The sequence below is a fragment of the Cricetulus griseus genome, chromosome 3 (genome assembly GCF_003668045.3).
Source record: "Cricetulus griseus strain 17A/GY chromosome 3, alternate assembly CriGri-PICRH-1.0, whole genome shotgun sequence".
NCBI classification, from domain to species: Eukaryota; Metazoa; Chordata; class Mammalia; order Rodentia; family Cricetidae; genus Cricetulus; species Cricetulus griseus.
This window is the reverse complement of record NC_048596.1, coordinates 170,756,622-170,781,535: the sequence shown is the minus strand read 5'-3', so window position 1 is coordinate 170,781,535 and position 24,914 is coordinate 170,756,622. Positions and strand designations below refer to the sequence as shown.

The 24,914-nt window shown below is 50.0% G+C and overlaps 2 protein-coding genes across 10 annotated transcripts in view; both read right to left on the bottom strand.

Annotated features, from left to right (window-relative positions):
- The window catches only part of Cpne2 (copine 2), a 39,529-nt gene extending 21,860 nt beyond the window's left edge, over positions 1-17,669 (bottom strand). The window contains exons 1-4 of one of the 7 annotated variants that reach the window (XM_027405639.2): positions 17,489-17,666; positions 15,903-16,101; positions 14,844-14,927; positions 2,013-2,230 (exon numbers count right to left, since the gene is read on the bottom strand). In XM_027405639.2, coding sequence (XP_027261440.1) covers positions 2,013-2,192 — 180 coding nt within the window. In that variant the 5' untranslated portion in view covers positions 2,193-2,230; positions 14,844-14,927; positions 15,903-16,101; positions 17,489-17,666. Of the gene's footprint in view, positions 1-2,012; positions 2,231-14,843; positions 14,928-15,902; positions 16,102-17,488 lie in introns of all 7 variants that reach the window. The other 6 variants (XM_027405641.2, XM_027405642.2, XM_027405643.2 and 3 more) reach the window with 6 other exon arrangements.
- Positions 17,670-22,844: 5,175 nt separating this feature from the next.
- The window catches only part of Nlrc5 (NLR family CARD domain containing 5), an 81,265-nt gene continuing 79,195 nt past the window's right edge, over positions 22,845-24,914 (bottom strand). For all 3 annotated transcript variants that reach the window (XM_027405632.2, XM_027405634.2, XM_035442591.1), the window contains 2 exons: positions 24,566-24,649; positions 22,845-24,118 (listed from right to left, as the gene is read on the bottom strand). In XM_027405632.2, the coding sequence (XP_027261433.1) occupies positions 24,016-24,118; positions 24,566-24,649 (187 nt within the window). In that variant the 3' untranslated portion in view covers positions 22,845-24,015. The remainder of the gene's footprint in view (positions 24,119-24,565; positions 24,650-24,914) is intronic.

The window sequence follows — 24,914 nt, the reverse complement described above, 5'->3', positions numbered from 1 at the left end:
GGAGGCAGGAGAGGATATGAGCCCAGTCCTGATTCCAGAAACCTCACTCTTAACTATACAAAACCTTTTCATTCCCAGGGACCAGGGTAAGAGCTCAGGCTGAAGCCCAGGCAAAAATCATGTACATGATGCTAAGAGAGAAGATGAGTCGCACAGGGGGTGGGGTCCAGGGCTTGGGTGGGTATTCGTGTCTTGGACAGAATTCTGGATTTGTCCAGTCTAGCATGTCCACCTGCTTAGGACACCAAAGCCTGGGTGGGCCAGGGTTGGGCATTGTGGGTACATGGTAATCTAGGTAGCAATCACCTCCTGGCCTCAGAACACAAAGACCAGAGCCCGAGTGACAGTCTATTTTGAGACCTGGGTTCTGTTGGTTTTTCCTTCCACCCAGGCTTCCAAGGGCAGGAGCAGCAGGGATCGGAAGATGCCTTGACCTAGACTATTTTTAGTCTGTGTGGACAATCTGGGGGTAGCGGAGATTGGGGGGTGGTGTCATGAGTTAGGGAGAAACTATTCCCTGAGGAGCATGGGGGTGGGGTTCTGGAGACATCTCAGAGGTGATCAGTACCTACAGGCCTGGACTGTCCCCAGACTCCTAGGCTGACCTAGGGTCATACCTCCCCCTGTTGACTATACCACCAACACAACAGATGATACAGAAACCAACATACTCCAGGTCCCACTTTCCCCCTCTGTAAAGTGGTCAACAACCCCAGCTCTTTTAAAAAAGAAGTATTTTCATCATAAGAAGCCAACATCTGTGAAGACTGTAAACTGAGTGAGCACCTACCACTGCCAGGTTCAAACAGGAACTCAGTGTGGTTGCACACCTGTCATCCCAGCACTCAGGTGGGAGAGGAAGAACCACGAGTTCTAGGTTATTTTCTGCTACATAAAACAAAATGCTAATCATAATTTTGGAAATATACATGCATGTAGAATGATCTGGAAGATGAGACATTGAACCACAATTAGGGATTCTCCTTGGTAGGAAGGTCTACAATCTTCTAGATTATCTTCCTCAAGTTAATCTGAACGTGATAAACAACAAACATAGCTTCCTTTATAATAGGAATCAAAGCTAGTATTGAAGGCTGCCAACCTGAACAGTTCAGGTTTCTTGGTAACCTTCCTAAACCATGCCCTTCCCAACCCTCAGGCCAGAGTCTTCCAGCTCATAAGGCCCCAGTGCTAAAGTTAGTTACTATAGGTGAGGGGAAATAAAAGCCCTATTTCAATAAAGAGACAGGGCCAGAAAGGGACAGGGGTTCACCTGAGATCACACAGCAGGGAGTAGCATTGCTGGGCATGAGTCCATCTCTCAAGTTTGAGCTACTTATTTCTCTTTGCTTCTGGCCAACAGGGTGATTGTTAGAAACAAATCAGGAAAGGTCCTTGCAGGAAGCAAGTCTGTACAAACCTATAGAAGCTTTGCCTAACTATAGCCATATAAACTATTAGGATATAATAAATATGATAATTATATATCTGTGGGTGTTAATTTAGAAAGAAGCTTTAAATTTGTATCTATGTATGGATGGGTTGGTTTTGGGATTTTTTTTTTTTTTTTTTTTTTTTTTTTTTTTTTTGGCCAAGGTCTTGTTATGTAGCCTTGGCTGGCCTGAAACTCACAGAGAACCACCCATCTCTGCTTGTATTGGTACTAAAGGCGTGTGTCCCCACACTACCACACCCAGCCAGAAATATATTTTAAATTAATCATTTTATTTCTGCATATATTATTTTAGTTTTTTTGAGACCAGGACTTACTTATTATGTAGTCCTGATTAACCTGGAACTTGTGATTCTCCTGCCTCAGTACTGGGATTACAGGTGTGTACCACCACACTTAAGCAATATTTTAAGTACACTTAAGGTTTAATTGTAAAAAGTGACCGTTTTCTAAGTGATCTTCCACCACAAGCCCAAGGGCATTCCCTGGATCCAGAGGGAGTCCCTCCACAGCCCGGCCAGCCCTTGCTCATCCAGACAGACACTGTGGCTATCCTCACCTCCATCCACCTGCCATTGTCCTCTGTAAAGAGGACACAGAAAGGGTCAGACTTGGAGGTGACGTCTCGGTCCAGCAGGTTCTGGCCACTCACTGACAGTTCCACTTTGCACACACAGCACTGAGAGGCCAAGGGGATGGCCCCTGTGGCGGGGGCACCCCCATCTGGAATGTAGGCCATGGGGGTTGGTGGTGGCAGCAGCAGCAGTTCTTGGCAGTCTGGAGAACAGGAGTGAGCATCAGGAGGGGACAGATACTCTTCACATGCTACCACATCACAGGGAGACCTCAGCACTTGACCTTCAATAACTGGGTATAGGCTGGGAACACTGGGACAAGCCTGTAATCCCAGCATGCAGGAGGCTAAAGCAGAAGGCTCTTGAGTTCAAGGCTAGCCTGGGCTATAGGGCAAGATTCCGTTTTGAAATAAAACAAAGTAGGCCATGAGATGGCAGATGATGTGTGTGTAAGACATGGGCAAAGGTTTGTCGAGGGAGAATGCAAGAAACCTGGAGGGAATGAGGAGTCTCTGATAGGTTTATGGTTTGCCTTGTGCCTGTCCTCTGCCTTGGTCAGTCCTTACCCATGGGATAAACACAGACCTGGGCTTCCCAGGACATCATAGTGGACATGAGTTTCCTACATACATTGTGGCAGAAAACCTGGGCTTCTCATGAGCAAAGCATGGGTTAGCATCAGTGGAGTGTACGGTGGCTTGGGTTTTCCTTGTTGCTTTGGCCACTAGGAAGTGAACTTCTGGTAACTTACTCAAAACCAGACCTCCTTCACTGCCTGTTGTGTTCCTCGTACAGCTCTAGCCCAAGCTCATGGGTGGAATACAGAAGGCCTTAGAGCAAATATGAAGGGTTGCCCAAATAAAGTGAACAAACACCCTCCTACCCCCAACTCTGGTCCTGCCCGAGTTGATCCTGGTCTTCAGCACAAAACTGACATTCCCAGGCATCCTTGACTTCTCCAATCTCTCCTCGGACCAGTGCACCTCTACCTAGGCTGCACATATCGTTATCTGTCAGTGGCTCTGTTTTCCTCAGAGGACAAGGTGTCCACCCTCTCCATGGGGTGAGGGGGTTGTGGGACCCCTTTGTCAATGGCCATGCAGACAAGCCTGAAGTTCTCTGTGCCCATTTCCTCTCTGTCAACACACTGTCTTAACTTGGTTCTTTGAGATTCCCAGGGGCAGTGCCTATCTCACAAATGCATTAACATGATTGATGAGCCTAGTTCCCAAACACCTCAAAGGGCTTCACTAATATTTGGTTCCCTCACTGCTCACCTTACCTGTATCTCCCTCAGGAGGGGGCTTATACCCCTATACCTTAGAGCATGGTGGGACCCCCTGTTTTCTACTTTAATCTTGTGGGGTACATAGTAGTATTATCCCATTTTCCAGGGAAGGAAACTGAGGCTCATATATTTCTTCTATTTTTGTTGAGTACCTAACTCATCTCAAGACCTACCAATAGCAAACTGAGCACATTCTAATTCTGGTCACTTCTGGGGATAGAGATCCTATGGATCCCCCAGCCTGATCTAGCTGAAACACAGTGAAGGTGTAGGACAGGGACTGTATAAGCCTAGCTCACTACAGATAGTTGGGACTTCATAGTGACAGTAATGGCAAGCCAGAAGCAGGGTTGGCATAATCTCCTTGCCCTTACATGTGTGCATTCACTTGTGTGTACATTTGTGAGGGCCAGGGGCTGACACTGGTATCTTCCTCAATAGCTCTCCACTTTGCTGTGTGTATGAATGTGAGAGTGAGTATATAGTGACCACACAGGCAGGGGCCAGAACAAGATGCCAGGTGTTTTCTTCTATTGCTCTCTGTCTTACTCCCTTGGGATAAGGTCTCTGATTGAACTCGAGTTTACCTTTTTGGCTATGCTGGATGGCCAGTGAGCTCTGGAATTCTTCCTGTCTCTACCCCTCTATATTGGGGTTATAGGCACCCACAGTCATGTCTGACTTTTTACCCAGACTCTGGGCCTTTGAACTCAAGTCCTCGGAGCCTCGTGTTTACAGAACAAGCATCCTTACCTACTGAGCCACCTCCCTGATTTTTGAAACAGGGTCTCTTGTTGACGCTGGAACTCACCTATCTGGATAGACTGGCTGGCCAGCCAGTTGCAGGGACCTACATGTTCTGGCCCCCACAGCACTGGGATTATATGTGCACATCACCAGGCCTGCCTTTTACAAGGTTGCTGGGGAACTGAACTTTGGTCCTCAAGCTTGCACACGGGCTGCCTCCTAGCCCTTTAAAATTTTTATATCTGTTTGTTTATTGTGGAGAATGGGTGGGCATTCATCCTTGTGTACATGGAGGTCAGAGGACAACTTGTAAATCAGTACCCTCCTTCCTGGAAGGAGAGAAGCCCAGGGATGAAGGGAGTTGGTTAGGCCTAGTGGTAACTTCAGCCACTGAGCCATCACCCTCACCTCCCTGTGTGAGGTAGGATCTCACTATGTAGCCCAGGCTGTCCTTACATTTATAATCCTTGTTTCTGTCTACTGTATGCTGGGATGACATATACCAACACATTTGTCTTCTGGTCCTCTCAAACATTCATTTTGCCTGAGACAGCTGACTGCCATGTTAAGGAGCAGCAGCTGCTGTCCCACAGCAGGCCAGGAAAGACCACAGCTCCTCCCAATGCCAGCTTTCCAAGGGACACTGCAGATAGGAACTCCTGGCAGGGAGGGGATATGGAGAGTGAAGAAGCCAGTCCTCAGCTCCCCCCTCCTACAGGCTGTCCCTTGAACCTCATTATAATCACACTTCCCAAAGCAGTAGGACAGCTCTCCAATTTGCCGTCAGTATTTATTCTTGTCGGTAAAAATCAGTTTCTGTAGAAAGGGCTAAGGAGCCATGCTTGATGTGCAAGTGGCTGGGGATGGAGTGCAAAGCCTCAGCTGGCCAGTGGGCATCAAAGGTGTCCACACAGTCCCTGTTCTGCCTGGGGTGGACATGGGGAGGATCATCACCCTACTTTACGGACAGAAGAAGGAGGAACAAGGAGTGAAAGCCAATCAGGCACTGCCCAGGGCCACCATCCAGGAAGTAGCAGAGGCTGAAAAGTGCCAGGCCTTCTCACCCCAGGAAGAGTAGGGGAAGTAGGGACAGCCTGGGAACCCACAAAACCAGGGAGCCCGAGAGGCAAGCTTATAACAAGGGCTGCAGAGCAGGAGAGACAAGGACAAGCCTGTTTTATGTCTGTCTGTCTGTCTGTCTGTCTGTATTTTGTAATGATGGAGGCTTGAAACTGGGGCTCCCTACATTCGAGCTAAGTGTTCTACTGAACTACATCCCCCAGCTTCCCCCCTTTTTCTTTTAACATACATACATACATATATATATATATATATACACATACATACATACATACATACATATATATATATATATATATATTTGGAGACAGACTCAAGAGGCAGAGGCAGGTAGATCTCTGAGTTGGAGGCCAGCCTGGTCTACAGAGCAAGTACCAAGACAGCCAGGGATACACAGAGAAACCTTGTCTTGAAAAATATAAATAAATAAATAAATAAATAAATAAATAAATAAATAAATTTTGAGAGAGTGGGCTCCCTAAGTTACCCAGGCTGGCCTTGAACTTACTCTGTAGCCCAGCAGGCCTTGAACTTGCTGCCTCCTGACTAGTAGGTGGGATAGCAAGCTTGCACTCATGGGTTGGCTCCACTCCACATTTTAACAAGGACACAGAAACTAAGCCCTCAGCTCCTCTGATATCACCCTATTCACACCCCCATCACTGACATATGGGCTTCACCCAACTCCTATTTCAACACTGGACCCTCTACAGTGGATTTCATGCATCCTAGGCATGGACTCCTAGAGCCCAGAGTTCTGTTCCTACCTGGAAGGGGTAAAGCACAGTTTCTGGTGCAGCACAATGTGGTCACACGTACATACTACACACACACACACACACACACACACACACACTCAGACAAATACAAAGGCCTAAGCTCACATGACCACCCTGAGGACACACCCTCATGGTAGTCACCATCCTGTCCACGTACCCAGAATCTGGTCTTTGTTATTGTACTAAACTAACATCCCATCTCTAACTGAGAGCATAGACAAGAGAGCCTGGTCCAGGGAAGTCGACTACAACTCTACCTGGGCCAGCTTTGGCTCCAGCTGAAGAAAAACAGAACTCTATGAATGGTGGGCGGGGAAGTGGACTCCTCCCCAACCAGGGGCAGGGCTCCCATCTCCAACTTACCCTCTGGCAGGAAGCTCCTGGATCCCCGAAATGGGGAGCACATGGTGTCTGAGGTTGGAACAGGCAGGGGATCAGAGTGGCCCTTGGTGCCAGCCCCACAGCGGGGCAGGGATCCGGACCCTGAGGCCTGACGCAATGGAAAAAGAAACCACAGCCTGGTTGGGCCAGCCCCCTCCCCTCCCGCAGCAGAAGGCAGCAAGGTGTCATTAAGGGGGGGTTGGGTCTGTGTGCGCATTGGGCAAGATGGAAAAGCTCCAGGACAGCACCATCTGCAGGTAATTTGGGGTTTGGGACTGGAAGAGGGGCTGCAGGCAGCAAGAGCCTGCTCCAAAGTTGAGCTCAACTCCTGTCACAGGTGGGCACAGGCCCCTGGGAAAGAGCTTGGAGTCAGGGATGCAAAACCAGTAGTCCTGTTTATAGATGAACTAGTGGAGGCAAACAGAAATGACTTGGAAATGACCCGTCACTGATCACACATTCATTCAAACATTCCTTGTATATCCTAGGGCTGCAGTAGTAACAAGGCTGAAGAGAAGCACTCAGGAAGCAGAAGCAAGAGGATCATGAGTTCAAGTTCAGACCAGGCTATATGATAAGACGCTGTCTACAACGTAGAAAATGATATAGAATCGAGGCCACTGCCACAAGGACCAGGTAGAAAGATGGACTCTGATGACATTAAAACCAAGCTACACGCATAGAGTACTGTGGCTTGGGCTGGAACTCTAGTAATTCATGACAGTGACTTCCTGCCATCCCTCGCCCATGTCCCCTGGGGAAGCGTCCACCTGTAGTCAGCATCAGCCTCATGTCTCCAATTCCCCTGCCATGGCTGGCAAGCTGCAAACTCTCCTGCTCAGCAAGGCCTTGCCCACACAGCTCTCCCCTACCCTGTCAGAGGGACTCTTCAGTCGTATAAGTCAAATGCTACCAGAGTCTTCTAACGTCTTCCCCTTCCAGATCACACAACTCCCTACACCACCCCAGGCTGAGGAAGCTAGGCTGAGCTGAGCCTTTTCATGCCATCTTTCTCAGTTCTCCAAGCTTCACAGGCTTCCCCTCCGATCTCAAACATGCCCACCCGTCACCTGCGCTAATGCTCTCTACACCTGCTGTCCCATTTGCTGAATATGCTTTTTGTCTCTTGAAGGATCCCAGTGGTCAGCATTCTCAGAGACCTTCCCCAGTGGCTTGATCCAGTGTGATCTGTGTCTACTCCACACAATTTCTTTCCGTCTTCACTGTATCTTACAACCATTTTACACACTCCCCATAAGTGCCCATAATGTGAGTTCCCAATGGAGGCCCATGTAGTGACCTACCAATGAATGCAGAAATGCAGTAAATGCATGAGGAGCCAGGAATCCAGCATGGCTCAGGAGAGAAAGCCACTTCTCCAACCTTGGACTGTCGTAACTCTTCCGAAGGATCAGAAAGAGAAGCAAGGGTCCTACTTAACAAGGAGGAAGCTGAGGCCCAAGAAGGGCAAGGGATAGATGGAGCCAAGGTCCATTAACTTTGGGTATAGGAGCTTGATGCGTTTGAGGGGACCCTGGAGCTGAGCCAGATGGTAGGACCCCGAATTTGAGGTGGTAGTGACAGGAGATGCCAAGTGAAGCAGGCCCAGAAGACGATAGCCTTGGGGACCCAGACAGAGACAAAAGTGGAAGGTGGGCGAGGGTAGATCTAAGGTGGCCCACCAGCAGCAGCTCAGCCCCAAGAGCCTCAGCTGTACCACTCTAGGGCCTGTGGGACTGTCAATAAGGACTCGTAGTAGGAGGCAGTAGATACTGTCAAAACAGCATTCGCAAAGCTGGGGAGAGGGCTCAGTGGGTACAGGGCTCACTCTATAAGCATGAGGACTGGAGTCTGAATCACCAGAGCCTATATGAAGTCAGGTGTGGCAGTATGTGGCTGGTAAGCCAAGAGCTTCTGTGGTGAGATGGTGGGCAGAGTCTGGAGCCACCTTCAGAAGCTCAAAGATCAGCTAGCCTGGCTACACAGCAGCAAACAAGAGAGAGACCCTGCCTCCAGCAAGGCAGAAGGAAGGACCAACACTTGAAACTGTCCTCTGACCTCCTCACAACAGTGTGTCCAACTTGATATTTGGAAGATGAAAAAAAAATCTGTTTCCAATGCAAACTACAAGGAGCAGTGTTACAAAGCCTTATTAGTGGCAGTTGCATAGACCCTAGGTCCTCCGGCCAGTACTGAGTGGCAGTTAAATGCACAGACTCTAGATGTAGTATCCTGTAACATGAACCTCTGGTTCTGCCATTTATTTTTCTATTGTGTGACCTCAGGCATATTACTTATTTAACCCCCACCCCCTCTCTCTCAGTTTTGCACTCTGTAAAAGAAGGCAATAAAGTATGTTCCTGGGTTGTTGTGGGGATTAAGGTAAAGCAAACTTGTTATTAACAGTCGTTCTTAATCTCTGGGGTGGAAACAGCAGACCAAAAATCAGGAGAATGTGTGGCCAAACAAAGGGGACAAGGGACTAAAATGGGAGGAGACACATGGTTCTCTATTACCTTTTTCTGCTGTGGGCACAATGCACCATGTCTGTTAGGCCAAGGGTGGAGGATGGGGCCAGGGACTGAGCCCAGAACTGGGACATGATGATAGTCCTTGAGGTTTCCAGCCAACTCTAACCTTGAGACGCCCCCCTAAGGGTCACAGAAGCCACAGGACCTGAGTGGGTACCACCTTTCAAATGGGGTGTAGCTTTAATCTTGGGGCTTTCCTGCTCCAAGCATGGTTCCAGAAAGCATCAGAAGTTTACCATCTGGCCCCACCCAGACCTGCTCCATCAGAAGCCCTAGGGAGGCACCTAACAACCCATGTATGAACAAGCCCTGCAGGCAAGGTGGAGGAAGCCAAGTACACACAAACCACAGGTTTGGCAGGCAGGTGTGGTTTCTAACAGGCTCCCCAGAGGGAGCTTGAAGCTGCCCACCTGCAACCATGATAGGAGCAAGGAGGCAGACACCTGAGGCCAGAACCACGCCTTGGGGATGGCTCTAGGTTGGCCTGCAAGTAGCCTAGTTAAGCAGATGTGACACTTGTTTCCGTACAAGCCCTATCATGCCTAGTTAGATAGTAATTCTCTGCTAACTAGAACCCTCAACCAACCACTCAGTTACCCCTTACCCAATGGCCCTGAGGGCTGGTAAGTCTGCTCTCAGGGATGGGTCTTGAAGGGCATTGTCACCCACTGACTAGGTGACAAAGCCCAAGAACACAGAGAGCAAACACATCACCAGGATTCTCCAGAGAAACCCAGATAGTAGCGTGTCTGCCTTCGCACAGCAAGAGGCTGGTTTTAAAGAATCTGTTGGTGGGGTACTGGGGGATAGAGACAGCTCAGTGGTTAAGAGCACCGGCTGATGTTCCAGAGGACCCAGGTTCAACTCCCAGCACCTACATAGCAGCTCACATCTGTCTGTAACTCCAGTTCCAGGGCTTCTGATACCTTCACACAGACATACATGCAGGCAAAACACTAGTGTACATAAAATAAAAATAAATTTTTAAAAAGTGTTAAAAAATAAAAGGATCTGTTCATAGGATAATGACAGGTACACCTGAAGTTTGGAGGACAGCATGGGCTGGAAAGAGGAAGGATTTTTCTTGTTGTGGTCTTGAGGTCCAAGATCTCATCTTGTAGGAAACTCAGTCTTTGGCTGGATTGAGCCAATGCATGGAGGATAATCGGCTTTGCCCAAAGCCTGACTTAATATTAGTCACATCTTAAACACCTTCACAGAAACATCTAGACTGGTATTTGGTCAAACAACTGGTTACCATAGCCTAGCCAAGTTTACAGAGATAGTAAGCCATCCAAGCAACCTTGAGCTTTGAGGGGCAGGAGATGGGGTACCAGTATGGGGATCTGACTTCTCACTTGTGGGAGCTCCAGGCCACCTGTCAGCTGAAAGGTAAGGGGAAGGTGGACGTGGCCACCCCAACAGAGACAAAGCTGGAATAAAGGAGAGTCACAGCAAGGCCCAGTCCCATTCTGAGTGTACCATGAGCTTTAGCTTCCAGACACTCCTGATCATGGCCTTGTGACCATGTGACCACACCCACTGAGTAGAGGTTGGCTGCCTTCTTGCCATCTGGCTCCTAGGCTAAGTGCTTTTGATACTACTCTCTGGGTCCCAGAAAGGATGTGTGTGTGTGTGTGTGTGTGTGTGTGTGTGTGTGTGTGTGTGTAGAGTAATGACAACCTCAGATGTCATTCATTCTTTTCTTTTTCTTTCCTTTTTTTTTTTTTTTTTTTTTTTTTGCGATTCAAGACAGGGTTTCTTTGTGTAACAGCAGCTCTGGTTGCCCTGGAACTCACTCTGTAGACCAGGCTGGCCTGGAACTCACAGAGATCCATCTGCCTCTGCTTTATGAGTACTGAGATTAAGGCATGCACAACTACCACACAGATCACAAGGGTTTCTTATTGGCCTGAAACTTCCCATGTAAGATTAGGCTGGCTGTCCTTGAGCCCCAAGGATGGACTCACCTATCTGTCTTCCCAGCTGGGGTTACTGTTACATGAGTTCTAGGAACTGAACTCGGGTCCTGGTTCTTTTCTTTTCTTTATTTATTTTGGTTTTTCTTAGACAGGGTTTCTCTGTGTAGCTTTGGAGCCTGTCCTGGCACTCACTCGCTCTGTAGACCAGGCTGGCCTGGAACTCACAGATTTCCACCTGCCTCTGCTTCCCAAGTGCTGGAATTAAAGGCCTGTGCCACCAACGCCCGGCTTGGGTCCTGGTTCTTGCCATGTAAGCACTGTATTGACTGAACCATCTCCCCAGTCCCCTGCATCTGCTTACTTATGCTCAGAAATTCCAGGACACATTGAGAGCTCTGTATCACAATGACAAGTTCCTCAGAGGTCCCCTCCCCTTTTCAGGACCACACCTAGTCCCCCAACTAGGGCTCCCTTGGTCCTCTCCCTCCCCCTCATGGCTCTGACTATGCTCTTCACTATGTGGAGTTCCAACAATACTTTCTTGTGTATCTCTAATTTTGCACCTACTGTTCCAGCTGCCTGGAATGCACTGTCTTTTTCTCCACTTGACTCCTTTTATTCTTCACATTCAGCTCAGTAAAACCAAATGTGACATCGCCATGTACCAGGCCCATCACGATCCTTAGGATGGTCAAAATTATAGAAAGCTGACACATTGCAGGTTGGCAAGAATTCAGAGTGATTGGAACTTTTACAGTTTGACAGAGGCAGTGGGGCTTGAGGCAAACCACTCAGGCAAAAATATGTGGCAGGGCCTGCAAGCTAACTTCTGACACATACGTTCACCAAAAGACACAGGGGAGGATGCCCACAGCAGCACTGTATGAGTTGCCACCCTGATCCAGGATCAGAGATCGGTGTGTCAGTAATGGGGAAGGACCACTCACTGTAGTAAATGAAGGAGCATGAAAGAGCATATGACCACCCCCACCACATATACACTACCCTCCTTACATGAGGGTAAGTGTGGACAAAAGAAACCTATGCTGTTGGAAGTGATGATAATGGTTTGACAGGAAGCAAGCAGCATGAGACTGATGAGAAGGGGTACCAAGAGGCTTCGGCTGGTTGTTTCCATTTCTGGACCCATCTGGTTCCCAGATGCACAGCTTTGTCATGGTATACTATGTTGGGGGTGATTCTCTTTCTTTTTCGAGTTGCCGGGGACTGAAGTGAGGGCCCTGTGCATTGAGACCAAGCCACACACACTCAGCCCTCTTGATTTTGAGATGGTCTTGGTATATATAGGATGACTATGGATGACTATGAACTCACAATACAATGTTTAAGCAGGTTTGGGGAGATAGGGAGACTGACACAGTAACCCACCCACATACTCCTCCACAAAGCCCTTGCTTCTCTCCTGGTCACTAAAGAGAACAAGTCCAATACCACCAAGTTGAAACCACTGGCTTGACAGCCCAGTGATATCATTTTCCTCTCTGTTTTGGAGTTTTGCTGTAGGTCTTGATATGTAGACAGGCTGGCTGAAAGCTTTCAGCAATCCTCTTGCTCCAGCCTCCTGAGTGCTGGGATACAGCATGTGCTTCCATGCTCAGCCTCATTTGCATCTCTGTGTACCCAACATTGACATGCACAGAATGGGAGCTGAGCAAATTAAAGAACATGGTTGGGAGAGGAAAAGAGAATTACAGAAGCCCAGGATCACAGATTCACAAAGTTCCCAGGCCTGGAAATTCTTGGAATTCCTTCTTCATTATGTGTATGAGTGTTTTGGCTGCATGTATACATGTGTACAATGTGTGTGTCTGGTGCCCACAGAAGTCAGGTAAGGGTATCAGATCCTGTAGAACTAGAACTGTGGATGGTTGTGAGCTGCTGGGAACTGAACCCAGGTCCTCTGCAAGAGTAACAAGTGCTCTTAACTTCAGAGCCATCTCTCTAGCCCTGCTTTTGGTCTTTTGAGACAGTCTCACCATGAAGCTCTAGCTGGTCTAACTTGGATGTATGTAGACCATGCTGACCTGAAACCCCAGAGATTCATCCTGCTTCTGCCTCCTGAGACCTGGGATCAAAGGTGTGCACCACCCACCTAGCTGAACTCAGGGATTTTAGAGTAGCTAGTCCTTTGACATTCTGGGCTAGAAGGCCGCAGCGCTTCTCACCTTCCAGCCATATAGGAACCTCAACCCCAATCCCACCACCTCAACATTCCTGCTTGTTGGAGAAGGAGAGGTTCAGAGCCAAGACTCATACTCCCAGGGGCTCTTCCTGCATGCTGTGGCTGTGTGGCTCCTGCCAAGTGGCATGTAGCCCCAGGAGTAGGCTGACACTCTGGCTAAGGTGATAGAGTCGGGGAGCTCTGCACACAAACCACTTTCTACTTTAGCTATGGCACCGGGTGCTGTGCTTAAAAGACACCACACTCTGCCAGGCAACCAGGCCATTATAGGGATAAATATAGATGTAGACAGCCAGGCGAGGGCTGAGGCTCTGATGTTCTCCTGGGACCCTATACTGGGCTAGGTTACACTGGGCAGGAGGCTGGTTAAGTCTCACCTAAGCTCCAGCTCTTGGGGAGGCCCTCTTCAGGACCTCCAGGCTCCATGTGCAGCTCAGCCACCTAGGGTCTTCCCAGTGTTACTACAGGGGCTGGCCAAGTGGTCATGAGACAGCAAAGCCTTCTCAGGTCTTTCTCTTATTACTCCTCCCTTCTAGGTCTCTGCACTTCATCTGCAAAGTAGGCTTGGGTACCATGCCTCTCTCCTGCCTCCCTGGAAGCCAAGGAATGGATACAGAGTTCTCCAGGCTGCTGATTGCTCTGAGCACTTAGGGGACCTCAGGAGTGAGTCTGGCCAGAGGACCTTAACTAATGGAGAGCTTCACTCCTAGATTGGGCTTGACCTTTGGCTCCCACTATGGTGCTCACCCACCAGGGGAGTGCCATGGGGCAACTAGGCACTGCTTAATTATGTGTGAATCTCTGTACCTGTTTCTCTGATTGTGAAGTAAGGTATGGCCAAGGCTCCTTTGAGTATTGGGGGGTATGGCTACAGATGCCCCTCTGTCCTTCCTAAGCTCTCCAGCTCAAGGGCAGAGACCACCACAACCATAGTTACACCACTGACATATGGTAGTCCCTTACCCAGATGAGTTTCTCAGAACACATCTGCTAAGTAGTCAAACAGTCAACTGTGTGCAGGGGAGAGCCAACTTCTGCTCTTAGGTTGCCCATTTCTTGGATGAAGAAATTGAGGTCAGGGGCTGGGGATAGAGTTCAGTGGTACAGCATTTGACTGAGCATGCTTGAGGTTCAGCAACACAAATAAATGGTCAACTAGCCAATCAATTGAAGGAAAGGAAAGGAAGGAAAGGAAGGAAGGAAAGAAAGAAGGAAGGAAAGAAGGAAGGAGAGTAGGAAGGAAGGAAGGGAGCCAGTGAGTAACCCCTCCTCCACATCATATCCGTGGCACCCAGGATAGTGAAACCAGTGTCCCTCCAGGGACTCAAGAGTGGCAAGCTCATAATCCTCTAGGTCGTCACCCAACAGTCAGAACCTCATTTGGGACAAAGTGTAGACTCCCATTCCTCACACGGCATTTTACTGGGCACCTACTATGCTCCAGGTACTGTACAAGCATGGAGGCACAGCCTATTCAGTGCCCACTGGAGAAAGAGGGAGGTAAGGAGCTGATATACAGACAAATAAATGACAAACACCCTGGGAAAAACAAATGTAAAGGGATAAGCATATGCCTTCTCCCTCCTGTCTCTTTCTCTCAGATTTCAGGGGACAACAGTGTGGCTGTAGGTGACAAGTAGAGAGTGCTCCAATACACTAAACAGTAGTCTCCTTGACCTCCATGGGTGCCAGATTCAGGAAGCAAATAAAGGCAAAGGACACAGAAAGCACCTCTAGCCCCTACTTAGTCTTCAAGCACTTAACCTTAAGTTGTCTCTCCTGGACAGCAAGGGGTGGGACATGATTGGATGGTCACCATCTCCAGCTGCCCGGCCTAGATGGCAGAGTGACCCAGCCTCCTGCTTCGACAGAGTCCACACTGACCTTTCTGAAGCCATGTGCTGGCTGCAAAGGGAGATGGCCATTTTCTAGAGGTGTTCTTTCTGCTCCTGCCTCTGAAGCTCCAGCCTGTTGGGTAGGGAAGGAGTAAGAGGGGAAGGCAGGAACTGCTAGGAGCTTCTCAGCAGGCAAAGATGCTGTTCCTCCTGACAGGAGTGCAATTACTAGAGAGAGCTTTTTTGTCCTCTGTGCAAGCCTCAAAGCCCAGTGAGGGCAGTCCCAGGTGGGAAGACGGGGAACCCACACAGAAAGCACCACCACAGATAGTGCTCTTCAGACTTGGGTGGGGCAGAGCCTTCTTACCCAGGCCTCCGCCCCCAGAATAGCCCAGAAGGGCCAATGTTGGATTCCGGGACTTGTCTCTGCATAGAAAGGTGGATAAGGCCCCCCCCCCAAAAAAAAATCCCAGAAGGGATTCTGAATGCAGTTATGCGAATCAAGTATACTAATATTCCTAGGAACAATGGGGATGACAGCTGTTCCCAAGTGCCTCCCGCACCAGTCAGCGCTGGCACACAGGCCCTTTGTCATCTAAATTGATCCTCACAACTCTCTTTAAGGAAACATACAATTACCCGGCAAGAAAAGGGAACAGAGGGTGCGTACCTCACTGTTAGACAGATAGGGAAACTGAGGCTCCATTTGACTCTCTTCTTCATGTAGTCCCCTTGAGTTTTTAATTCTCACACCATTGGGAAATATAATCAGAGACCATCTTGAAGGGTTCCCCACTTGTAAGAACACCTGCCCCGTTCCCTGGCCCTAGCCTCCCTACAGCTCTCTGCAAATGGGCTGCTATTGCAGTTTGCCTCATCTCACAGATGGAAAAACACCCAGGCCTAAAGGTGTGTGTGTTTGTGTGTCAAGGCATGAAGGCAGGAAGCGACAAGAGGCCAGGAGAACTCAAGCATCCACAGCCTTTGTCCTGGTTTTTCCATGCAGAAATGCATCTGATGAACCCTCCCACTCCAGCAGGCTGGAATCACCATCTCAGGACAGCCTCGGAGCTCACTGAGCCCCCCACCAAGGTGGCAATAAACTCACTCCTTCGTGTTTGGGCCTGGTCAGTTTCCAAGTGGTCCTGGAAATGAACCCACTTTACAGTTGAACTGGAGGTGTAGAGTTGAGGCCACCATCCCACGTCTGGTCACAAAAAGGTGTTAAAGGCAGGTCTCTCCCAGCTCCCGTATTGGGGTTGTCCATAGGCCACCAGCAATGACAGACAACCAAAATGCCTCTCTTCCTGTGGGAGAAGGGTTCTCTTCCAATTCAGAGCGCACTGTTCTTGACCTCACAAGGGGAGTTGCAGCCAGGTGACCAGAGGTCAGAGAACACAGGACTAGGAGCCAGGAAGCACCCCTGGCCCTGGCTCAATCCTCAAACATTGGGGACCTTACTTATATTGTCTCTCCTGGACAGCATGTCTGGATGGTTACCCTCTCCAGCTGCCCTGCCAAGATGGCAGGATGACCAGGCCCTCCCAATTTAACTAGCCCGCACCAAGTCCCCTCTGAGGCCATGCTCTCTCCAAGGTGAGGGAGCTGTATTCTGGAAGATATGCTACAGCCTCAGCAGCCAGGAAGAAAGCAGAGGAAGGGAGCATCCTTCCTTTGTAGGAAGGATGGTAGGAAGGTAGGACCCTGACCCTGGACTAGGGACTTCTCAGCAGTAACCCATTGTGACAACAATGCTACCAACCACAGAAGCTGTAAATGCCTCAAGGGGCAGAATAATACACCTTCCCCTATGTGATGGAGATCTATGGTCAAACAAAAACAAAGGACGGTGGGATAATCCTTAAAGACCTTTACCCTTCCCCCAGAATACTTATGGGGCAGGAAGAATCAGAGCACAGGCAGACCCTTTGAATGGTCACCCAGTTCCAGACTGCTATTGCACCTGTGACCTTGGGCACTCCCAGCCCCCTTTTTAGGTAGCCCCTTACCCCAAGACGTGCTTGCCAGCAAAGGCAGGGTGAGGATTCGAGAGGGGAGGAGAAGGAAAAAGGAGCATTAGTCTCCTTTAGTTTTTCCAGGAGCATCGCTGCAGGGATGGGAAGGAAGGAAGAAGGGCTTCTCGCTTCCTCCTCCACCCCTTGGAACACACAGGTGCCAGACAGCTTTTGCGCAAAAACTAGTTTGCAAACACACTTCGACTTCTGGAAAGCTGCCCAGCACTATTCCCCATCTTTTCTCTCCGTCTGGAGCAGGGACTCGGCCCTAGGGCCAATCTGAGCAGGGCCGGGTCGGGGTCAGGGTGGGGTCAAGGGGTGCGCGCTTCTAGAGCCCACGTCCCGCTCGCCTCCCGCAGCTGTGCTGGTGGCAATGGGACGCCATCCCCCGGACGCCCCCGCCCCCGGTATCTGACAGAGGAAGAGGGTTCCCCACCACCACCACCGAACAGCTAGCCAGTGTCCCTGAGGCCGCCCAGCCACCGGCCCCCCGCAGACGGGCGCCCCCGCGTGGCCGGGTGGTAGCTGAGTCACCCGGCTTTCTGCGGAGGGGGGTGGGGGGGGAACGGGGCGGCCACGGACGTCGGAGTCCCTCCGGCAAAACCTTTGAGCCCCAGGCCGAACTTGGGCGCGCAGTGCCCGGCCCGCCCTCGCCGCACCCTCCGCGGGCCCCACTCACCGCGCGTCCCGCAGTCTCAGCGTGCTCCGGGCCGCCGGGGCATTCCCGCGTGCTGTGCTGTCGGCCGGGCGGCGACGCGGGACAGGCTCAGGGCGCTGCCCGCGCGGCCGTGCCCACTCGTGCGCTCGCCGGGGCTAGGGCCGGCCCTCCTCGGGCCGCGGCTGCGGCGCGGGCTCCTCCCTCCTGTCGAGGGAGGATGTGGGCGGGAAGCGGGCGCGAGGCGGGCGCTTCCTGGAGGGGCGGCTCTCCGGGATGCACGGGAACCTGTCCCGCTCCCGGTTTGTGCCCACGAAGACCTGGACGCAGCAGGCTGCCACTCGGCGCGACGCCGCGGGTTCGCACCCAGCCCCGGGCCCGCCGCTCTGGGCGTCAGGCACCGCGGAGCCCTGCGCGCTGCTCTCGGGCTGAAGACGCGGGAACCCGGGTTGCGATCGCCCGGCTCGCCGGACCCCGGGGCACCGCCGGCGGCTTCCACCCCAAAGCGTGCGGGGCGTAGTGTGGAGCCCTCGGGGAGACGCCCAGGGCTTGCTTCCGAGCTGTTGGGGCCGCACTGGAACCGCAGTGTTTGTCTTCTTTTTATTTTATTATTTTTTTTCTTTCAATAGCGTTTTCTTGCCGCCAGAGACTGGGAAGATGACACATATTCCCGTGACAAAGACGACGAGATAAAGACGTTTGGAGTGGGATTTGGGCTCAACTGGAGAGTGGTTCGGTGGAGCTGAGGCCTCCCCTCTGTGTAGTCCGCTTTTGACCCAGAAGAGACACCCGTTCTTAAGGGACTACTCGGTCGCTGGGCAGCTGGTGGCCACTCCAGTGGTTAACAAGTTAACCATTGGACATCAGAGCCAAAGCTCTTTTAACCAGATTCCGTGAGGGGGCCATAGCTGTCCAGAGATCTCATAAGCATGGCCAGAAAGCCCTTGACCCAGGTGTGCACCAACTGCTCGGCTGAGGGTTAAAGCCTGGCGCTTGGGTTGTAGGTTTTCTATTCCAGACAGATGAGGGTTAACGCGGAGACTCATGCTGCAGCTACAACTCCCTCTATGTCTGAGTCACAGGCACTTTGCAGCCTTAGAAGGGCCCCCACCAAGCAGCCCCAGGGCATAGAGCTTTGTTCTCTGCCTGGCTGTCTCCGGAGCATCCTGCATCTCTCCAGATTCTCCTCAGTCTTCTTGCACCAAAAGTCCTTGATGCCCTCTGCTCTGGGACAAAGCAACCTGTGGGGCATCTTGGAACCAACTCCAGGTGTACCTCCTCCAGTGAGCCTTCGTTGATTGTCCTGGTTAGGCCCCAGGATCCCACTGACCTTCAGGCACTGGGGTAGAAAGTGGACACTGGATAGTCTTCTCAAGCTGCCAGACTCTGGGGAGCAATGTCGGGTTCAGGTAGACAAACAGATGGATGAAAAGTTCATGGCTAAAGGCAATTATCATAGAGACCCAACTCAGCCCTGGCACTTGGCCAGCACTCTTCCAACCCCAGAATAGTAAAGTGACTGGAGTGTCCAGGGAAAAGATGTCACTAGGGCCTGGTGGGTAGGACAAAGTACTAAGGTCAGGGGTCACAGCAATTCCATTCCTAGGTACCTACTTACTCAAGAGAAATGAAAATGTATATCCACACTAAAAGTTGAGCATGCATGTTTGTAGCAACATGGTTCACAAGAGCCAAAATGTAGGAAGGATCCAGTCTGTATCAGCTGTTGGTAAAGGAAAGTTCATTGCATAGTCCACACAGCAGAATATTACTCACCCAGGAAAGTACTGAAACATTATGGTAGGGATGGTTTTAAAGGAAGCCCGTCATAAAAGGCCATATACTGTTTAAGTCCGTTTTAGGGAATGTCCAGAAGATACATATCCACAGAGGCAGAAAGGGCCTCTGAGGGAGAACAGGAGTGATTGCTATTTAATACAGGGTTTTTTTGGAGGGACAAAAAAAAAGTTTCAAAATTAGAATATAGTTATGGTTTGGATCTGGAATGTCCCCAAAGGCTTGTGTTGAAATCTCAGTCTGTAAATCATTTCCCTATTGGGAAGTGATGGCAACTTTAGGAGGTGGGGCCTGGTTTGAGAAAGGTCATGTATGCCCTTTAGTCCATGGTGCAATGGCTTCCTTGCCATACCTCTGTTCTTGCACCATCATGAGGTGTGATGTTCTGCCTCTTGTAATGTCCAGTAGCAAGGGAGCCAGCATACTGTGAGCCAAAACCACAAACCAGAGGAAGTCCTTCTTTCGGTGCTGATATCAAGTGTTTTTGTCACATCGATGAAAAGTTGACTAATAGTGTTGTCATTAAATAAACCCAAGTGTCAGACATTGGTTAAATCTCAATAAAGCTGCCTGAGAGCCAAGGGCAGAAGTCAGTAAACACAAGTCAAGGGTTTTTCCCATGTTATCGTCATACACTGAATACAAGATGCAAGACTGAAAAGTGGGGGTGAAGACTTTCCTTGCATTGGGAGCCTAGAGAATGTTCTGTGCATTGGAGCCTGAGTCCCTCAAGAGGCCCCTGCAGGGTGCCTGTAACAGCACAAGCTTCTGGGGTTTCTTTCCCTGGTGTTGGTCATTTAGACAAACTGCTCAGAGTAACCCAGGTTGCTTGTACCCTTCCCTGTGTTTGTGAGTCAAAGGCATCCTGCTGCCAGGACTTGGCTGGGCCTCAGGTGTGTGGGAGGGGAGGGGACAGAGGGAGTTGTGATTATAAAGTGTGCACCACTATCCAGAAGCACATCTCACCAGTCTGAGATACGTGGGCTCAGTGAGGGCAATTTTTGCCTGGGTTCTCAAACAGTTTGGGTCAGACCACAGGGGGACTGGAGTCTCAAGCTTGGATGAGATCAGGAACATTCAGGGTGGTGTGGCTGTAGACAAAGCAGGGCTTTCTCACTGCTGATAATAGCTGCCCACTCACTGGTGACTAGAGGTGGGACCTATACTGCCTGGTGATCTTCAGCAAGCTGGCCATTGAAAAGTCTTTCCTGTAAATTCTGAATGAGACCTGCACTGGCTGGCCAAAACAGAACCAGGTAGGGTGCAGGACCATTTCTCTTTCTGGGGGACCCTTGTCTGCAGAACACCCAAACCTGCAGGCTACTTCAATCCCTAGCCTAGAACTATTCCCAGGTTCTCTTTTGGCTTCTTAGAAATGCAGAATACCAGTTCCAGGAGGCCCATGCTTTGCTGAAGCTGAGTCTACACATTCATTATTGCACACAGAGGTTTTTGTAACCGGAGCTTTCTCATCAGTTCCTCAAGGCAGTTTGGAACAGTGGCTTCCAGACAGCTGTGTGTGCTGGGCCTCAGGACAGACAAAGCAGGAAGGCTTCAGGTCTGAGACAGAAGGAATAGCTAGGATTCCCATCAGGAAGATGGACACCCATTCATTCCACCTGAACCCCTAGGAGGATGAGCAAGTGACAAGCAGCATGAGGCTTCCCCAGCCCTGCAGGCAAACTTAGATGCTCCCAGGCCAAGCCACTGTCCTCACCTCTTTGAGAAAGTCCTCACACTTCTCACTGGCCTGCCACCTCTTTGAATTTCATTCGCTTCTCTCTATATTTTTAAACTGAGCCCCACTCCAGGAAGAGGCCGTCAGGGACACTAGCTTTAGATGAAAACCTGCCAAGGTTCCCAAGCAGGTAGGCGGCAGGAAAAGAAGTTTCTCAAGGAAAAGAACAAGGAATTGGCACACTGACTTAAGGTGTGCAACAAGCTCTGCATTGGCGGTCGCACATGGTGTATTTTGGGGCCACTGTTGTGAGTTTCTTGGAGTTTAGAATTTGGGTGGAGTCAAAAAGAGTGAAAGCCAGATGTAAAAGGAGCTGAAAAGAAAAGAGTTAAGGTGTTCTGGGCTCTCTGTTCTCAGGTTCTACCCTGTGCATGTCACTTGGCCTGTCACTTTTGGTGGATGTGCCTGATTCTTTCTCAAATTTAACTATTCTGTCTTCAGTCTGGGCCAGACGGGTCAGCACAACTCCTGCCAGCTGACCTGACAACTTCCCAGGAAAGGCAAACAGAATTTTGACCCAAGATCTCATGGTAAAGTTCTCAAATCCTCTTCCTGCTAACTTCCCACCCATGATCATGATGGGTGACGACAGGTGTGCCCCAATTCTGGCCCAATAAGTGTGCCCTGGTATGATGGATGGGTGTTTGGCACTTGGCAGAAGGACTTTCTCCTCATGCTTGGCAGGATGCCGGAGACAACGTGGAGGGCCAAAAAGGTCAGGGACAAGTCATCCTGATTAGCCACAAGTACAGTTTGATATCCCAAGCTCCAAATGGAAACAGTCTCCCACATCACCTAACCTCATATGGGTCTCATGGCCTTCCCAGTGAGATCCATCAGGAAATCACTGGTGGGCCAGCCTGCCCTCCAGTGGCACTGAGCCATAACTGCATCCCCCAGGCCTGGCTTTTCACAATGTAGTGGAAGGAGGGACTTGTACCCACTGAGAGTAGGTGCCATTCTGTCTCTTGGGGTATCTCTGAACCATTTATGACACTCAACCCTAAAAGAGGAAGGAAGATAGCATGTAATCAGCACTTGCTTCTTTGTGGCAGGGACTTTGTTCATCTTTCATCCCGGCCTTGTGTCTACAGTGTGCATACAGTGTGTGTGTGTGTGTGTGTGTGTGTGTGTGTGTCTACCGCAAAGAAATAGTTCATGCCTTACAACATAGGTAGCAAAATGCCAAGTTACATTCCATTCTCAACCATGTTCCCGATGTGCCATAATCTTGTCCAGGCAAAAAGCCAAGGAGGATAGTTGGTGTGGTGTCAAGATGATAGGTGAGGCATTGCAGCAACCCAAGGGATGTGTGCTCCATCTAAAGGTCACATCCACAGGGCTCCATCAGAGTAGCCTTGTACATTCAAGTGGGAGAACTAGACTAGCCCCTCCCCCACCCCCAAAAGAGTCTTTCATAGCCCAGGCTGTCCTGGAATTCGAAATGCAGCAGAGAGGGACCTTGGACTTCTGATTCTCCTCCCTATGCAGCAGAAGGGCTAGGGCTGGGGTTACAAGCATGTGCTACCATGTCTGGCTTTAGACTAGCTCTGGAGAAGCCAGAGTTTAGATTTTTATGTTAAAGTTTACTGGTCATTAATTCAGAAGAGTTTAAGGTTTATGTAGATCAAACAAACCTGTTTCTGTCACCTGAACTTTGATAACAGCCAAATATAGCAGGTGAGGTATGGTGAGTTACCCATGGTCACATGACCAGTAACTTCCAGCCACTGCCCATCTTAGTGTACTTTTATCATCTTTTCAATTCTCCAGGCCACAGTGCAGAGGTGCTACACTTCTGACCTCAGAGGAGCAGCAAGAAACGTATCAGACACCAGCCACAGGTAGGAGGACTGTCTGCATTTATTGATCATTGGAGTGTAGTGAGGCTATCCTTACCCTCTTGGAAGTCACAAAAAAAAAAAGCCAACCAAAACCATAGAGTCTCAAGGGGTTTCAGAATCCTGCTGAGGTAGTGGGTGGGCCAAGAGGCCTTACCTAATGTCCTATCCTAAGGGCTTGGCTTTGACCTTATACCGAGAAAGAAGAGCTGAGCCTAAACTGTTCCAAGATCAAACTAGCTCCTAAGCCTGGGTTGAAAGTCCTCAGAAGGGAGGGTTACCCAATTAACAGAAGGGAGAACTGAGGCTCTGGCAGGAGGGAACTTCATGCTGAGTCCCAGAGCTTTGACTATTAGGCTATTGGGCCAGTCAGTGATCTCCCCTCCCAGCCCAGGGCAGAAAGATGCCCTGGTTTAGCTGCTCCAGATATCACTTATAAATACTTTTAAAAAATGGTGCTGAGCATCCAACCAAGGGTGTCACACATGCTAGGCAAGCACTTTACCACTGAGCTGTATCTCCAGCCCCTTTTGACCTTTTGGGACAGGATCTTATTAAATTACCAAGGCTGGCCTTGAACTTGCAATACCTCTGCTTCAGATTCCTGAACAGCTATGAGGCCTCTACTATTAGCTTAGCGTCATGTTTTTTAAATAGTAATAAATTAGGTCTTGGACTTGCCCGTGATCCCTTGCCTATGGAAATCTGAGTGTTATGTGATATAGACAGCATGTCATAGGTGGATTCCTGATTCTGTATACTGTCATTTACAGTGCTAAGAGCCACTGACCAGGTGCCACACTGTAATACTATAATGTAATACTATATATGACCTATTCTGTCATGAGTATGACCTTCCCATGTTGAGGTCATAGTGCACCATACATAGCATAGCCTTCCCTGTCATATATGACATCATGGTACTCTCATTGTGCCAATGTCCCACTGGTAACACATGTCACGTATGATGTGTGATCTTCTTTTGGTCAAATAAAGCTCTCAGTTCCCAAGAAAGTTCTCCCTAAGGATTGTGACAAGACAAACGCACTCTTCCCTCCTGGGATTTTCATGGAATGCTGGACACCAACTGAGGCCCTTCTCCTGAGCCCCCTTTCCTGGTGGGTGATGTGGTTGTCACTGGGATGGACCCAAGAGTCTTGAGTCCATCAACTTCTTCAAAGAGTCTGGGGCTGCTGGTCAAAGAAGGCAAAGTCCAGCCTGGGCTCCTGGCGCTGCAGACTCTGGGCCACATCGGCAGGAATGGGGTTGTTCCAGAGGCTGTGGGTACAAACATGGGCCTCAGCTCCAGAGTTGTCCCCTCATCCTCTTGGCTCTGCTCCTAACCTACCTACAGAGTTACAGATCAAGTCCTAAAGCCCCCAGTGGAGGCAGTATACACTAATGCAGCCACCCAAGCATGGCGCCCCCCCCCAGGAGAGTCAGCTTTGTCCCAGGCTCTGTGCTTTGTCCATTCTTTAGTCCTCAGCACCCTTCCAGGTAGGGAAGTTGAGGTTTGGAGACATGAAGTTACAGATGCAAAGTTAACATAGTCGGCAAATAGCAGAGCTGGAATTTGATCCAGGTCTGCTGGTTGCCAAATTCCTAATGGAATAGTCCAAGTCTCCCTGGATAATCCTCACCCAGGCCCTGCCTCTCCCCACAGGATGTTGATTCAAATTGTGGGGTCTGTGTGGCCTTCCACCGCAAGGCTCAGCCCTTCATTACCGAATGACTGGAACACAGGAGCCCTGGACCAGTCCTTGAGCCAAGAGTTGGGCTCCACATGCTGTGATCCGGTTCTTCTCCAAGCTTTGCAGTGGACAGTGGCAGGGGAAGAGGGAAAGAGGCAAGTATGAGGCTGAGGGCAGGGTATCCTTCTCTATGTCCCATCCCAGACAAGACAAGGTCACCTCCTCCTACATTGTAAGCATATAGCACTGGACTCTGACTCCTGTTGGGACAGTAGAAAGACTGATGGCCTGAGCATGGGAAGAACTAAGATTGGCAGGGACTTGGGACCAGCCAGAGTGTTTCAAGACACTGGACAGATTTCTTGGAGGCAGGGATAGCCCAG